Source organism: Coenobita brevimanus, chromosome 91, assembly GCF_032717465.1.
Source record: "Coenobita brevimanus isolate Jiangsu-jjx chromosome 91, ASM3271746v2, whole genome shotgun sequence".
NCBI lineage: Eukaryota > Metazoa > Arthropoda > Malacostraca > Decapoda > Coenobitidae > Coenobita > Coenobita brevimanus.
In genome coordinates this window covers 33,403,106-33,420,397 of record NC_137044.1, presented here as the reverse complement: position 1 = coordinate 33,420,397, position 17,292 = coordinate 33,403,106, and the positions used below count along the sequence as shown (strand labels likewise).

The 17,292-nt window shown below is 41.9% G+C and overlaps 1 protein-coding gene across 1 annotated transcript in view; it reads right to left on the bottom strand.

Annotated features, from left to right (window-relative positions):
* Positions 1 to 6,983: 6,983 nt before the first annotated feature.
* LOC145411959 (uncharacterized) overlaps positions 6,984 to 17,292 on the bottom strand; it is a 26,275-nt gene continuing 15,966 nt past the window's right edge. The window contains exon 4 of the mRNA XM_080281929.1: positions 6,984 to 7,062. Coding sequence (XP_080138055.1) covers positions 6,984 to 7,062 — 79 coding nt within the window. The remainder of the gene's footprint in view (positions 7,063 to 17,292) is intronic.

Sequence of the window (17,292 nt, the reverse complement as noted above, 5' to 3'; positions counted from 1 at the left end):
ATTTATGTCCATTATATAGGAATTATACTTGGAATCACGCCTGCCCCCTCTCCCTCACTTTTCCAAGCTCTGTATCCAACCCTGACAGAGCATCAATTCACTTGTGATCGATTGTTTCATATTGAAAACCGTTGCTTATTGCGTTAGTTCTTCCGGCAAATATTCCTGACTGGACAGTATATTTCATTTCCTTTATTGTATGAATTCCTTATTAATGCGGTGGTGATAAAACAGAAACCATACACACAAATGAGTATTTATTGATTTTTTTTTTTTTCAATTTTCATTCACTGTTTCAAAATGTTAAGATAGAAGTTTTGTTTTTATGTCTTCTTTCACTATTTCATAAGGCAGAAATAGAAGATTGTACATTTTTTTTTTTAATGCAGCGTACATTTTTTTTTTTCACCCCTGTTTGAGGCTGGCTGTTCCACTTTTGGCATAATCAGTACCATCTCTCTCTTCCCTCTGATTGCCTCTGTCCTCCACTTCAGTCACCCACAAGTGCTTGGAGAGGAAGAATTATTGCGTGTATGCTGAGTTAGCTCACTTCACAAGCGGTATCATCAACAGGTAGAGCACAGTGAAGGAAGGAATACAAGATGAGTGAGTAAAGTAGAAGCATTTATAGAACCTTGTGATAAGTTCTGAAGCATTTTGTGTACATAAATAGAAATACTGAATGTGCTGTAATGAGTAAAGACATTTATTAACACAAAATGTAAGATACTGGAATCATATGTTTCACTTGAATTAGTACCACGTATCTGGCCTGCTTAGATTACTGTTATTCAACTATTGTAGAGAGGCGGCCTGCAGTTCTAATGGACCCAGGTTCGAATCCCGGCTGGGGCAGGGAACGGTTTAAGGATTTGAATTTCATTTAAAAAAAAAAAAAAAAAAAAAAAAAGCAGACTTTCCTGATCTACGAGATGACCCGCCGACATGTAAAAATACCACCGCTAATACCAGTACGCCAGTCCTGTATGAGACAGCCCTAGCATGTATTCAATATGGACGGTGAGTGTTAGCGCCGAAGTGGTGACATGTGGAGGTGTAGGAGGGCTACTGGGCCTTGGGATAGGCTACTGCCCCCGTATATAGGCCCTGAAGCCTTTGCCCAGAGTCGGACACATTAAATATATATATATATATATATATATATATATATATATATATATATATATATATATATATATATATAGATAGATAGATAGATAGATAGATATAGATAGATAGATAGAAATAGCCGGGCATTGAACCCGGGACTCCTAAATAGGAGCCTGGAGCCGTGTCGCCATACCACTAAGTGATAAAAGCTAATCCACCTGAGTTCTATGAAGAAACAAGTAAATTCGTTATGGGAGGATATTTTTCATCCCTAACCCATATGATGAAACATTGCAGTCATCTGAATTTCTGCTTAGCCTCACGCAGCTCGACAAGCAACACAGCAGTTTTAATTTATCCCACCTAGTACAAACGCCAAATGTAGGCGAAACACACATTACACGTGCGTATATATGTAGGAAGTTTTTTGACGCTATACCTGGGAATCGTACTAGAGAATCCTAGATAGGAGTCCAGCACAGAGTCGCTCTTCCACGATGTGATAAAAGCTATGTACACACACACACACACACACACACACACACACACACATGAATACTGGCGACAGCCTCCATGGGATGGAGGACTATATGAATGATTATGGTGCAAGTATGAGGGAGGAGGATAAGGAGATAAATATGAGGCAGAGGGACGAGATGGAGAAAATGAATGAGGGTGGTGTAAGTTCGAAAGGAGGGGGTGAGGTAGACCGAGGATGAGGTAGAGGGGCGGGGTGAAAAAGCACCATATGAATGAGGGTGGTTTGAGTTCGATGGAGGGCAGTCTGATGGTGAATGACAGGAAGGCACGCAAGGGATTTGTTTCTAACCACACCTTCCGCGATTAAGGGTCTAGCTACTGAAGGCCAGTTAGAGAGTGACCGTGGGACTTTTAACATTACGCACTTTATGAACACGACTGGGATTCACTGCTACTGTTATGTGTGAGTAGAATTTCAACATAGAAAACTGTGAACATTTCAATTAGGCGGCAGGAGTCTTGTCAGTTTTGTCGTGTCCCCTTCGAAAACAAATGCCTACACGTATTGTGCTTATATTTTGGCAAGGTGCTTGGTAGGTAAAATAAAGACAAAATAATGAAATAGATAAGTAAATGAACTGATTAATAAATATAGGTACATTTTAGATTTTTCTTTATGAAACCTAAGCTGGGACCACAAATTTCACTACAGGCACATGCTGAGTGTGCTTGCGTCTGTGGGCGCCGGTGGTGTTAACAAAGAGTACAAAACAGGCTAGTGTTCCCTCTACCCAATCCTATAAGCACTCTAGCCTTAATCTCTCCACAAAATTGTATTGTCTCCCACTCGCTCTGGCACTCTTTCCATTGAGGCCCCTGCGTACCCTGCCGTACCCTCCGTCCCCACACACACTTAGACCGACTCTCGTGCTTTCTGGTAGACAACAGGACGATGAAGTTACTCCAATAAACGCCATCAACATACACTCTTAAAATACAGAAAGTGTCTCCTCGTACGGTGGTCACTTCTCTTTAAGACTTTAGGTTAACGACAGGGTCTGGCTTTACTAGCGAGAGAGTAACTGGAGACCTAGTAGACGGGTTTTTCAATCAGGAAGACAGACTAATCTCATATATGTGCATAAACAATCATGTATCTATGCAGATTATCCATTACGACAAGTGTAAGTGTTGGATGGGAGAGAGACACAGGTTAGAGCTTGAATTCTTTATTTTCGTTAACGTTCCGGGCTACACAGAACCCATCTTCAGAGATTCTGAACAAGACGTGATACAGCCGAGACATTTATACCCCTGGAAATTCCCTCCCTCTATCTCGTGTCACAGCCTGATTGCCTACTTCTGGGAAAATTCCGTCGTACCACACCCTTGACTGCGACATTAGTACCATCCATGTTGTATATCTTCATATAGCTGAAAAATCACTCCCTATGGTAGGTTACACTTTTTACAAAAAAACTGGGCTGCTTCCAACACTTTTTTCGTTTGCTTACTCAGATCTTTCTCAATGACTGCAGGTTCTTCCCACTTGGACAGATGATTGTGCTGATCTTTGTGTAACACTAGGGAATTAGATGCTCTATGACACCGTACATCTGCTTTGTGTTCTGCTCTCTTTATATCCATTCCTCGTCCTGTTTTCCCTTTTCCTTTGACTATTTCTCGTGTTTTACGTCCTGAGGATGAGTAGTCCATCATGCTCTATTTACTACCCCCTGGGGGTAGGGGGGGTTTTCAAGAATACTCCCCCAGTATCCCTGCTTGTCGTAAAAGGCGACTAAAAGGGTTGGCGGAGGGTTAGTGCCCCTCCCCGGAAAACAACTAACTAAAAAAACAAACAAGAAGTCTCGGACAAGGACTGACCAAACGATGACGACCCAGGACCGGACAAAGGACTTGGTAATGGGTACATGGAATGTAAGAGGAGCGAATGATGAGGTGAAAGAGAGAGAGATAGTCCAGGTGCTTGAGGGTGCGAAAGTGGATGTATGTGGAATAACTGAAACAAAATAGAGAGGAGAAAATGTGAGAGAATGGGAGTATGGATGGGGTATATGTGCAGGAGTAGGTGAGAATGAGAGGGCAAAGGAAGGAGAATGAATAGTTGTGAGTAAAAGATGGAAGAAGAGCATAAAACAGTATGGATCAGTTGGGTCAAGGATTGTGTGGGTAAAGTTGAAAGTTGGAATACAAATGTGGGCGATTGTGTGTGTGTATGCGCCAATGCAAGATCGTGCTAGAAGAGTGTGAGAAGAGTTCTGGACAAATGTAGAAGTGTGCATGGAAAAGTTTGGAAGGAATGAGAGTGTTTTTGATCGGTGATATGAATGGTAAAGTTGGGAATGTGAAGGTGGATGGAATAGTTGGTGAGTGGGGTGTGCCTGCTGAGATAGATGAGAATGGCAGTGCGTTAGTGGACATTTGTGCTGGGAGGGGGTTGGTGATAGCCAATACCCTCTTCAGGCATAAAATGATCCACAGGTATACATGGCGAGTGATGAGAAGGGTGGGTGGTGAACTGAATGAAAGGAAGACAATGATTGATTATGTGTGTGTGGATGAAAGGATGCGAAGATGTGTAATGGATGCAAGAGCTTATAGAGGTTGGGGGAGTGGACTTTCTGACCACTACTTGGTGGTGGCCAGAATTAGGATTCAAGTAAGATGGAGGAATAGAAGAAGGGAAAGACGAGAGGAAGGAGTAGTTGCAAGGAGAGTGGAAAGGTTACAAGAGGATGAGAAAAAGGCAGAGTATAAGAGAGAAGTGGAGGAACGATTGGGCAAATATGAATTGGAGCTGATGGGAAACGTGGAAGGTGTGTGTAGGATATTTACAGAAGAAATATGTGCAGCATGTGATGTGGTGTGTGGAAGGAAGAGAAGACGGAGGGGGGTGCAAGGAACAGCGTGGTGGACTGAAGAGGTGAGACAGGCTGTGGCACAAAAGAAGAAAGCATACAATGAATGGATGAGAAATAGGGGCGTGGAAGAAGTTGAGAGGCGGAAGAGAGAGTTATATGTAGAAAGAAAGAGAGAGGTGAAAAGATTAGTATTAGAGAGTAAGAAGAGAGTGGATGAGGAATTTGGAAGGAATTTGAGTGTAAAGTGGAGGGACTGTAAGAAAATGTTCTGGAAAGAGGTGAAGAGAGTAAGACAGGGTGGAAGTGAAGTTAGCAGGGGAGTGAAAGATAAAAATGGTAGATTACTAGTGGACAAGGGAGAAAAAGTGAGCAGATGGAGAGAACACTTTAAGGAATTGTTGAACATAGAGGATGGAAGTAATGCAAATATAAGTGGCTGGGGAATGGCTGGGAGAAGGAGGGAGGTGAGAAGACAGGAAGAAATCAGTAGGATAGAAGTTGTGGAAGCAATGAAGAAAGTTAAATCGGGGAAAGCCCCAGGAATTGATGGAGTGTGTGGTGAAATGCTCAAGCATGGGGGAGAGATAGTAGTAGAATGGATGTGCAAGATGTGCAGATTGGTATGGGAGGAAGGTAGAGTCCCGGAGGATTGGAAGTCAGGTATAATTATTCTCTTGTACAAAGGAAAAGGGGAAAAAGAAGTGTGTGGTAATCATAGGGGCATTTGTTTTCTTAGTATAATAGGAAAAGTGTATGGTAGGATACTTATTGACAGTTAGAGAAAGAACAGAGAAATTAGTTGGAGAGGAACAGGGAGGCTTTAGGAAGGGAAGAGGTTGTGTAGATCAGATATTCATTCTTAGATCTTTAGTGGAAAAGTTTCTAGAGAAGGGAAAGAAGTTGTATGCGGCTTTCATGGATTTGGAGAAAGCATATGACAGGGTGGATAGACAAGGATTGTGGAAAGTGTTAAGAATATATGGAGTAGATGGGAAGTTGTTGAATGCTTCGAAGAGTATGTACGATGGTGCGAAGGCTGGAGTGCGTGTGGATGGTGAACTAAGTAAATTTTTCTCTTTGAAAGTTGGGTTGAAACAGGGATGTGTCATGTCTCCATGGTTGTTCAATCTGTACATGGATGGGGTAATAAACGAGGTACAAGGTAGGGTAGTGGATGTTGGAGTGGCCCTGGTGATAGAGGATAGTGTTTGGAAAATCCCTGTACTGTTATTTGCAGATGATACTGTGTTGTTGAGTGAAGACGAAGGGGAGCTGCAAGGCTTGGTGGATGAGTTTGGGAGAGTGTGTAAGAAACGGAATCTAAAGGTGAATGTAGGGAAGAGTAAAGTGATGGTCTTTGAGAGAGGTGAAGTCAGTGAATGTACAGCGAGGTTGGATGGTGAGGAATTGGAAAATGTGAGTACGTTTAAGTACTTGGGTAGTGTGATGAGTAAGGATGGAGGTTTGGAGGGTGAAGTGCTTGAAAGGGTACAGCAGGGAAGAAAGGCTGCTGGTTCTTTGAAAGCAGTGATAAGAAACAGGGAAGTGAGCATGGAAGTGAAAAAGTTACTACATGACACTATTGTGATACCAACTCTAACGTATGGAAGTGAAGCTTGGACGTTGTTGGAAGGACACAGGTCAAGAGTGAGAGCAGTGGAAATGAGTTATTTAAGAGGAGCCTGTGAAGTCACATGGAGAGACAGGCTGACGAATGAGGATATAAAGGAGCGTTGTGGTGTGGATGTGGATGTGATAGGAAGCGTTATGAGAAACATACTGAGGTGATTTGGCCATGTGGAGAGGATGGAGGGTGAAAGACTGACGAAGAGAGTGTATGTGAGTGAGGTGGAGGGGGGAAGAGGGAGGGGGAGGCCGAGGATGAGATGGAGGGATGGGGTGGAGAGGTATATGAGAGAGGGAGTGTGAGTTGGGAGCAAGGCAGTGACATGGCAGGGGACAGGGCGACTTGGAGGTGATTTGTTTGTGGCCACCCCTTGCGGGATTAAGGCGTCTGGCAATAGATAGATAGATAGATTTAACTCAACTCTAATGTTAATTGTGCCCAACTCAACAAAATCTTCGGGTATCGACAAGTGCTTACAGAAAACAGGCCTTAGGATAGCAGTATCCTCAGGACATAAAATGGGAGAAATAGTAAAAAGAAAAGTGAAAGGAAGCAAAATGAGAACATTGTAGTATACAGCTGACCGTACGCTGGATGCCCTACGGGAAACAGAACGAGGAAAGGATGCAAAGATATCAGAACACAAAGCAGATGTACGGCGTCACAGACTACCTAGTTCCCAAGTGTTACACGGAGATCATCACAATCATTTCTCTTTGTTGGAAGAAGCAGCAGTCATTGAGAAAAATCTAAGTAAAGGAATGAAAAAAATCTTGAAGGCAGCTCACAGTTGTGCAAAAAAAAAAAAAAACGTAACCAACTATAGGGAGTGAGTTGTGTAAAAAGGGTAACCAACCATAGGGAGTGATTATCAGCCCATGAAGCTATACAGCAAGGATGGCACTGATGTCGTCATCAGGGGTGGGGTACGACGACGGAATTTTCCTAGTAGTAGGCTTCAGGCTGCCACACAAGAGAATTTTCAGAGGTATAAATGTCTCAGCTGTAACACTTCTTGCTCAGACTTTCTGAAGATGGGGGTAGTAGTAGTAATAGTAGTAGCAGTAGTAGTAGTAGTAGTAGTAGTAGTAGTAGTGCTGGTGGTGGTGGTTGTGGCGGAGGTGGTGGTGGTGGTGGTGGTGGCAGTAGTAGTAGGCTAGTAGTAATGGAATTACCATTATTATCAGCTGATCGGGTCATGGTTGGGGAAGGGGATGGGTCCATTTTGATGTTGCAGGGGTAAACCAGCTCTGCTGTCGGGCTCTGCTTCGGATGTCGCTGGTTTTCACTGGGCAGTTGACTCTCGTGCAGTGTGGTGCGGTGGGGAGTGGTCCCTTCTCGCCTTAGAGTAAGATACGAGAAAATGTGTGTGTGTGGATGAGTATTTTGGAGAGTGTGGCGTCCTGCATTAGCTATTCCCGGTTAGAGGAGAAACAGCCTAGGTATATAGATAGATAGATTATCATTATTATTACTGTATTATTATCATTATTATTATTATTATTATTATTATTATTATTATCATCATCATCATCATCATCATCATTATTAATATTACTGTTGTTATTATTATTATTATCATTATTATTATTATTATTATCATCATCATCATCATCATCATCATCATCATCATCATCATCATTATTATTATTATTATTATTATTATTATTATTATTATTATTATTATTATTATTATCATCATCATCATCATCCTTATTATTATTATTATTATTATTATTATTATTATCATTATTATTATTATTATTATTATTATTATCATCATCATCATCATCATCATCATCATCATTCTTTTTACCTACAAACGAGGCCGTTTCGAACTGTTCGAGATAACTCCAGCCTTCATCGCCTCCTTCCTTATTAGAGATTCATCGTAAGTTGAGAAATCATCTAATGGCAGCCTGAGCAAAAAACAAAAGTAGTTTCTCGTGGTGGAAGGGTAAGCTGAACCACAGACCCACTAACTTCTATCTGTCTGCCTGTCTGTCAATTTTCTATGTATCATTCTACTGCCAGAAGTCTTAATTCAGTAAGGAGTGGCCACAAACAAATTGTCTGCACCTCACCCTATCCTCTGCCATTTGGCTGCCCTTCCTCCAACTCACACACCCCTTTCTCATATATCTCTCCACTCTATCCCGCCACCTCAGCCCCGGTATCTCCCTATTCCTCTCCCCCTCCACCCCACTCACCTTCACTCCTTTCGTCAGTATCTCATTTTCACAATTTTCACAATCATAGTTCCTCTGGCCAGATGGTTTGAGAGCTTTATGGGACGCCGGTGTAAAGACAAAAGGTACTCGTCGTCTTTTAAGCTCTGGTCTCCTCTTTGAACGAAATCGGGTGATTTTGTATATATAATGGTAAGTTATGAGAGCCTGAGAGTACTGAAACCGGAAGAGGTAAGGTGAGGACAAGACCCAGCTTTCATTATAATTTCTGAAGCACATGATAGTAATGGTGATGGTGATAATGATGAAAGATGAAGAGAGGGTGAAGAAGGTGATGATAACTAATGATTGCTGATGATGGTATTACAACACACCTTATCTTTCTGTATCGCTGCAAATTGCACTCTGCAATGCAAGATGTACACTGATCACATCTAACAACTGCAGGTGTTCTAAAAATTACAGTATGAGATTAGCGGCTTCCTTGCACCTTCGCTGTCTAAGTTTTAATAATACTGTTCAAATACAAGTAAACCAGGGTAGGAGTTGGTGTTGTGGCCCGAGGCTTATGTAAGAGATCCTGATAGACCGTAGGCTGAAGTTGCCTTATGCCTGCAGTCCACCATCCTCCTTTCGGGTGACAGGGGGAGAGCATAAGGATGTTTATATAATCGGACCGCTCTGCCCCGTGGTTATATCAGTGCAACCGCGTGAAGGCGTCCCTCTTCCACATGTCAGCACGAATTAAGAGAGCTTACAGTATTTTATTTGTTCTACCAAACCTATTCTGGACAAAGAACTGACAGCTTCTTAAGGCCAAGCATTCCTTGAACGCGCAACAGCACACCCATCTCAGTGTCACCATTTGGACGCCAATACCCACCATTCATACTAATTACATGCTGGGGCTTTTGCATTCATAACTGGTATGACGGTATTAGCGGGCGTGTTTTTACCACATGTACGCGAAATTGAAATAATCAGACTGCCTCCCGTCCCAGCATGAGATTGACATGACGTCCTTGTGAACGGGATTCAAAGTCTCCACTCTTTGTTACCTGTGAAGATGAGCCAATTGTTTCAGTATATCTAACAGTCCTGAGTAATACTGTACATACTTCACGATAATGCCAGATAAGCCATGCTGACTGTTGTGTTGATGTGGAAGTGCTAGAAAGTGTCAGAATTACCCAGAGAGAGTTTGGCCAAGTAGAGAGAATAGAGATTGAGAGTCTGTTTAGAAGTGTGTATGCGAGTGAGGAGAAAGGGACCAGGGAAGAGGCAGGGGGATGGGATGGAAAGGTATATGAATGAGGGTGGAGTGAGTTGGAGGGAAGGGGAGGGGGGCGGATGATGGAGGACATGGCGATGTGGAGGCAGGTTATTCGAAGCTATTGTCTCTTGGGTCTAGGCGTCTACATACTAAGATAATAGATTTCAGGTTGGCCTCGTCACTACGATATCTTCTACTTTGTATTACAATTTTCTAAAGATATTGAATTCGATTTTGAGAGGCGTTTCCAGTCTGATGGGTTAGATGTACACTTCAGTAGCCTCTTTACTACCAGACATGTCCACTATACGTTAGGGTCTTCTTTGGTGGATAGAAGAGAGAGAGAGAGAGAGAGAGTGAAAAGGGGGGGGAGTCCTATGGCTAAAAAAAGGGTTTTTAGCTCTGAAATTTCACCCAGATTGACCCCTGTGACTGCCATGTCTTCTTTCCGCTGAATATAATCATCGGGTTAGGAAGTAACGTTACAAAACCCATTTATTTTCAGAGGATTTGGTGGCATCACGTAATAGAGCGAGTGTGTGTGTGTGTGTGTGTGTGTGTGTGTGTGTGTGTGTGTGTGTGTGTGTGTGTGTGTGTGTGTGTGTGCACAGAAAGGAAGGCTCATAATCTTGATGCCAGTGGTGTATTTAAGTTAGTTCTTGCTACCGCCCAACAACTGTTATTCAACTTCAACAGAATTTCTGGTACTGAAAAGGTTAATTTTGGATGCCTCTGACGCCTACAGTCTAAGAAGTCTCTCCAGATGTGAACAAGACAAAAAAAAAAGAGGAAAGAGAAGAAAGAAAGAAAAAGCTATCGGACTGAAGGCATTAATGGAGACGATGCTAAACAGTTGCACGTAAGAATATGTCTTCTTTTTTTAACTGCTACCTCCAGATGGCTATTACTCGTATTCTTAGAAGAATCTCTCGTACTGAAGGTGTTAATGCAGGCTTAATGTAACTCAACCAGTCTCTCTGAAGGTAAATGAGATCGTCTGTAACACCGTAGGAATAGATCAGTATAATAAGAAGCATCTATGGGTTGCTTACAATGTCGCGTTACCCTACAGGCGAATGACTGTTAAAAGAGTGAAGGATTCTTGAGAGGACGCCTGCACACGGAGGTGGCGCTGCCCTGCTATACTAAACAAACGCGTCACATCTCACAAAGGGTCGATCAAAAGGAAGCTGCAGACTAAGGGGAATAGGGCGATTACAGCCTGCGGTCCATCGGGTTCATGTCCAAATAAGCCAGCCACCACAATCACCACCATGAACAGCAGCTACGACAACAACATCGGAGTTAGTCATACACAGAAGCTGATGAGAGTTTTCTTTTTCTTTTTTTTCAATTGCAGATGCAATATATATCATAATAAATGGTGTACCGCACTAATCTTTTTTTTTCCAACACAAACCATATCCCTAAGGTAGAGGAAACTGTAACCACTTTGTATAATATGAGGGGGGGGGGAATTAGTTTCAACATTTAGCTGCACCTCTCAGAGTTTTGAACCATCCACACACACCAACAAGGGTGAGTGCAGGAACCAATTTCATGTCGTCTGCAGAAATTTCTCACTAATCTATCTGTTTTTGTATCTGTCTATCTATCTGTCTGTCTATCCATCTATCTGTCTGTATAACTACACACCCATCCGTCTATCCATCTATCCATCAATCAATCCCTTAATCCATCAATCAAATTGTCCATATCTATCAAATTATCTGTCTTTCTGTCTGTCTGCCTACCAATCTATCTTTCTATCTATTCCCTGACGCCGCATCCTGTGAGCGGTGGCCTCGACTAAAGGACCTGCAGGCATTTCTCTCCCTACTCAGTATTGATCCCTCTTCCTAAAAAAAATATATATATATAAACAAATAAATAAATACATAGTTATAAGGCAAGGTAACAGTGAGGGATCGAGAAAGAAATTTTAGTGCTGGTAAAGGAGCACAACCGGAAGAGGAAGAGGCATGGAAACTAGGTAGACTCTGAGGAATGCAAAACAAGTATGGGAATAACTCGCACACAGATACTGGCCCTGCACTGGCTGGGTCAGGACGCTCTCCTCTTACTTACTTTATTCAAAATGGTATTCACAAAGAGAACTAACTTTGTACTGCAATGCAAATCGTTAATAATAATAATAATAATAATAATAATAATAATGAAAACACTAATAACAGGGCGCCATTGACTACGCTGGGTGGTAACCATATAACCAAATTATGGCACCTGGTGGTTTGGTGGGCAATACAGGCGCTCCAGTCGGATTGAGCCGGTGCAGGTTTATATCCAAGGAGTGGTTGGGGTTTATTTCTCTGGTAATGCCACTCAGGGATGAGTGAGGCTGGTCACTCTCATCTTAAATGTCAGGACCAACTTGCCTAGCCCCGGGCTCCCACGCTCCTCAAGGGGCAACACAGGATTGGATGATGGATGGAATAAATAATAATAATAATAATAATAATAATAATAATAATAATAATAATATAGTAAAAGTAAAAATAATAAAGATGATGATGATGATGATGATGATGATAATAATGATAAAACAGATGTGCGGTTCCTTCCCGTGCATTCAGACAAAACAAGAACACTGCAAACCCAATCCTGTGATATATGTGCAGACCTCGTTGAAATTCAAGTGCTCACTCTCCCTAACTTCTGATCAATTAAATTTGGGGCACGGAGACTGCCCCCCAAGAATCACTGGTGGGTTACGCTGCTCAAATATCACACCAGGGAAAAAGAGTCCATTGTACAACATGCATTAAGATGTCAAAGCCATTTCTGCCCTCCTTTCACTGTTTTTGAGGATTTTTAATTAAATGTGGGAGGATGACTCTCCTGAAAATCAAAGCTGGAAATATCTATACAGCGGAAGACCTTCGGAGTAACCAGACGAACTAACCTGGAAAGTTTTATTCAAATCTCCCCCAGTTTCTGATCGTTTTTATTTTGGTGGAAGGGGCTGACCCCCCAGGCAGCACAAGAAGCATTGGGGGGTGGGGGAAATCACGTTCCACAATTATCGCATTATGGATGTCCATCGTACAACTTGTACTAAGAGATCATAGTCATAGCTGCCATCCTTTCTGTCTTTCTGTTTTGCATCCTTCATAAGTCTGGAGTGAGGCTGACCCTCCTAAAATTAATGATGGAAAATTGTATATAGTGGAAGACATTATCGAGGAATCAGACGAACCGACCAGAGAAGTTTCGTTGAAATCCATGTGCTCACTTTCCGCTATTTCTGATCGTTTTCATTTTTGAGAGGGAGGCTGACCCCCCTAGAATCAATGAGGATCACGCTCTAAAATTTCCCAATGCGGATGAGAGTCTATTGTACAGCACGTACGAAGATATCAAAGCTATATCTGCCTTCCTTCACTATGTATGAGGATTTCTTATTTGGTGAGGGGAGCTGTACCCAAAAAATCATGGTTGGAAATTTTTTTATAGTGGAAGACCTGCTCAGTAACCATAACTTACCTGGCATGCTTCCTTCAAATCCATTGAATATCCTAAGAGGAAGAACAGGTACAGCGCACACACACACACACACACACACACACACACACACACACACACACACACACACACACACACACACACACACACACACACACACACACACACACGCTAACTCTTGTTCACTGGCATAGGGACGCCTTGTCGATATTAAACCTTACTCCTTCGCAAGAATCATCATCATCATAATACCCATCATATTTCCCGCAACTGAAACAGTTACTATAATATCCTACTGTAGGTTTAAATCCCTTACTATAACATCAGTTGTTTTGTCTTAATGTTGCTGCGTCAGGTAATTACACTTAGCAAAGAGAAAATGTGTTTTGTCTTTATTCGTCTCTTTGCATTTAGTGTTGCTCTCGTTCTAGTTACCAATGCTCATTGCCACACCCTCAGGACTATCTTGTCGGGTAGCCTGACCTGAAAAGTACTGTGCATGTTCTTCGGTCTACTATCTCGAGTCACCTTTGTTACTATTTATTTTGACACAGAACCTAATTTAAAGTCCTAAAAGTGTATAAAAACAAGCGTGGATCCACCAGATGCCAAGTAACCATCCCAGTATAACTACGTATTCTTTCCGGCTTCCAATGAGTTTTTATACGAAGGTATCTGTAGCCTGATATACGTGTTAAAGATAAAACTTCCATTGTGTTTAGCCTATGAGGTAAGACTGTGCCTGATGCAAACTTTTGGAATATTATGCATTCGATCGCAAAAGCTGCCTCTCTAAGTTTAATATGCCTTTCACAGTGAAATGTTTAAAACAATAAGTTATCCTTACAGAAAAAGGACGTGTATTTATTTTTCTCTCATTATTCTTCATCTAACCAAATGATAAAATTCAGAGCAGAGGAGACACTTCACATTTTATTGACTTAGCAAACATATTGAAGTAAAGTGTAGTGTATAGTGCAGTAAAGATAAGAGAGGCAATTAAGCTTTTTTTTTATTTGCCTTCTCTCACATCCGATATAGATAAACGGGTAGATAGACAGATAGATAGACAGATAGAAAGATAGAGAGATAGATAGACTGATAACTGCCCCTTCATCTATGTAGTTATCTTTGTTTATTCCCCTCTCGCTCAAATGCTAAACACTCTACCTTTCATCTCACCGGTACCCTCACAAGCATTTTAGTTCATCATCTGTCACTCGTATAATGCAGCTACTTACCGTCCTCCCTTCATCCTCACCATCGTACCCAGCCACCACAAACTATCTTACACCTCCTGCTTGGTGATGGCCTTCCTTTTCTCGGGCCGGCCAGACTGGTGGGTTCATTCTGTATCTTCCTTCTCCCTGTTCACATTGCAGTACGATTGGGCACCTGAATTTAACCAGACTAATGAGTGTCGTTTTTCTGGGCGTGGTTAGAGCTTTGAAATTATTGACTATCTGACCTCAACTTTGTGTGATCGATTGTGTAACATCTAAGCCTTCTTGGTCTCTCTCTCTCTCTCTCTCTCTCTCTCTCTCTCTCTCTCTCTCTCTCTCTCTCTCTCTCTCTCTCTCTCTCTCTCTCTCTCTCACACACACACACACACACACACACACACAGTCTCGCTGGTGCAGTGGTAACGTTCCCGCTTGCCAACTGGTGGACGGGAGTTCGCGCCTCGCTCGGGTTGCGAAAAGTTTCACTGACGAAGTGGGTGGTTACTGTCCCCCTTGAGCAAGGGGACGGGTGTATGCGTGTGTGAAGGTCACAGCCTTGCCCTGAGATCGGACTATATGAGCTCTCAGCTCCCTTCCGGGAGGGTAAAAGCTGACGATCACGACCATCAAGTGATCCTGACCGACCCGGTGAATTACACACACAACACACACACACACACACACACACACACACACACTCTCTCACTCTCTCTCTCTCTCTCTCTCTCTCTCTCTTCATAACTTGTTCTTCTCAATACCCCATACACATACACTCTCTCTCTCTCTCTCTCTCTCACACACACACACACACACACACACATACACAATTTGCCGGTTTCCAGTCTTTAGCTTCTTTCATCCCACTCCACAGCTTACACGTGAAATGCTCTGGACACACCGTTTTTCCAGACGGAGGAGGTGGCTGGGGAGGTACTAACAGAAAACACTACCACAGTAATCGGCAGCTTCACAGAAAACTTTTAGGGCCAACCAAGGAATAATTCATTTTTTCCACTCTGGTTTCATAGTCCGCTTGTCTCGAGAAGGGCTGCATCGTTTAAATGAACCAAATTGCCTGTAAGATACACACATATTTACACATAAGCACACATACACATTAATGAGGGCTCTAATTACAAGTTCTATGACTTCGCATTTATTTTGGAGAACAAAGTACTGTCGGCATCAAAGGTTGTCTCCTCTCTGGCTTTTCTGGCCGTGCACTTTGTGTGTGCTGAACCCGCATCAAACAACACTGATGAGTACATCTGGCCTCAGATCAATGTCATCAGCGTCGTTTGTTAAAAGTGCGCCACGCTGAAATTCAGGTTCATGGAAAGAGAGGCAGGGGAGGCGAGAAGAGTTTTGATGGCGGCTGTATATACATCGGCATTATGTGCTGCGCCCTTCCAAGTAATCCTACCCTGCTGATAGTTATTCACTTGTCTCACCGTTCCTGCCACTTTCGAAAGCAAAGCTGGAAGTCTTCAACTACTATACGACCAAGTTCTGCCTTCACATTATTAGTGATGGCAAGGATGTCATAAAATCTTTTTCCTTTCAGCTTCACTTTGATTTCCAGGAACAGAAAATATATATATATATATATATATATATATATATATATATATATATATATATATATATATATATATATATATATATATATATATATATATATATATACTATAGCTAATTGCAGAGAAAATATCACACTAGACAAATCGAGTAACTATGGGAAGTGTGGTATCACTTTTTTTTTTTTGGGGGGGGTATAAAAAATTCTTGAACAGAGACAATCGGACTGCTATGGTGCAGATAAAAGAGACCATTTTCCGACAGCTCTCGTTCGTTTCTTCTAACTTTCTATTTTAAGCGAATTAAGAGTTCTTTATAAAAGGTCTAATGAAATTGTCGTCGACTTGCCATGTTTTTGTGAGTACTTGAAATCCAAAGAATATAAATACTTTCACAAATCAATCTCGAGCTGCAAACTCCCCCACAACCATTTCACCATTTGTCCTTGGCGAAGAAAAAAAAAAAAATCTATCGTTCATTGTTGGTGGGTGAGTGAGGGCAGAGGGGGAGAGATGTGGCACTGTTTTAGGTGACTTAGTTTGCCATAAATATCAGATCCAAGCTATCTCATGGAACGACCCTATATATTTGCTAATAAAAACGCTCACAGAAATATTATTACGGAGTCATGCCGCTGACTGTGCTGTAATTAGTAATGCTGCTTTACACAAGAATCACGTCCTAGGAATATGGCTTTCCGTCATGAATGAAGGAGTTGACTGTATTGCACTCCTACACATACTATTGCTAATTCCAGAGAAAATAACACTGTGAACATCTGAGTGACGAGATGACTATATCTCTACTTAAATAGTTAAGTTTGCAAATGAGCGGCCCGGCCCGACCGTCACGCTAAGCAGAAGCTAATAACTTTACTCTATGTGAAGCAGAGTTGCAATCCTTTTTGCATGTGGTACATTCATTCAATAAATTTTGTTATCAACTAAAAACTCACCCATAAAGGCGTAGGAACCCCTTGGAATCTCGAGTTTTCCAAGGGAGTGTTCAGCCCTAATCGGGGAACTCCTCAACTATGAAATCAAATTTAAAATGATTTTCCGTGGTAACAATGCGTTTTTTGGCAACAACTCTAGCAACTGAATATCGGAGATTCGCCTATAATTTTATATCAAAAAGAAATTGTGATAACACGGCGCTTGCTCGCTAGTCTCGCGCTCAGAAGGCGCATTTTACTGGTTATCATGAAGGTATGTTATCTACATATCGTAGATATTACTGTTTCTTTTACAAACTGCTGCAGTCTCCTAGAGATAACAGATATAGGACAGGTACAATTAAAAGACCACTGGAGGTCCCACTTACCGTGGATAAAGGTATGACAATAAAGAGCAGATTCTGTATATGGGAAGATGTGAGATGCCAGCAGGATAACCACCGTAGTTATCAAAAGCACCCGTAGTACCAATACAAATATCTATGTTTATGC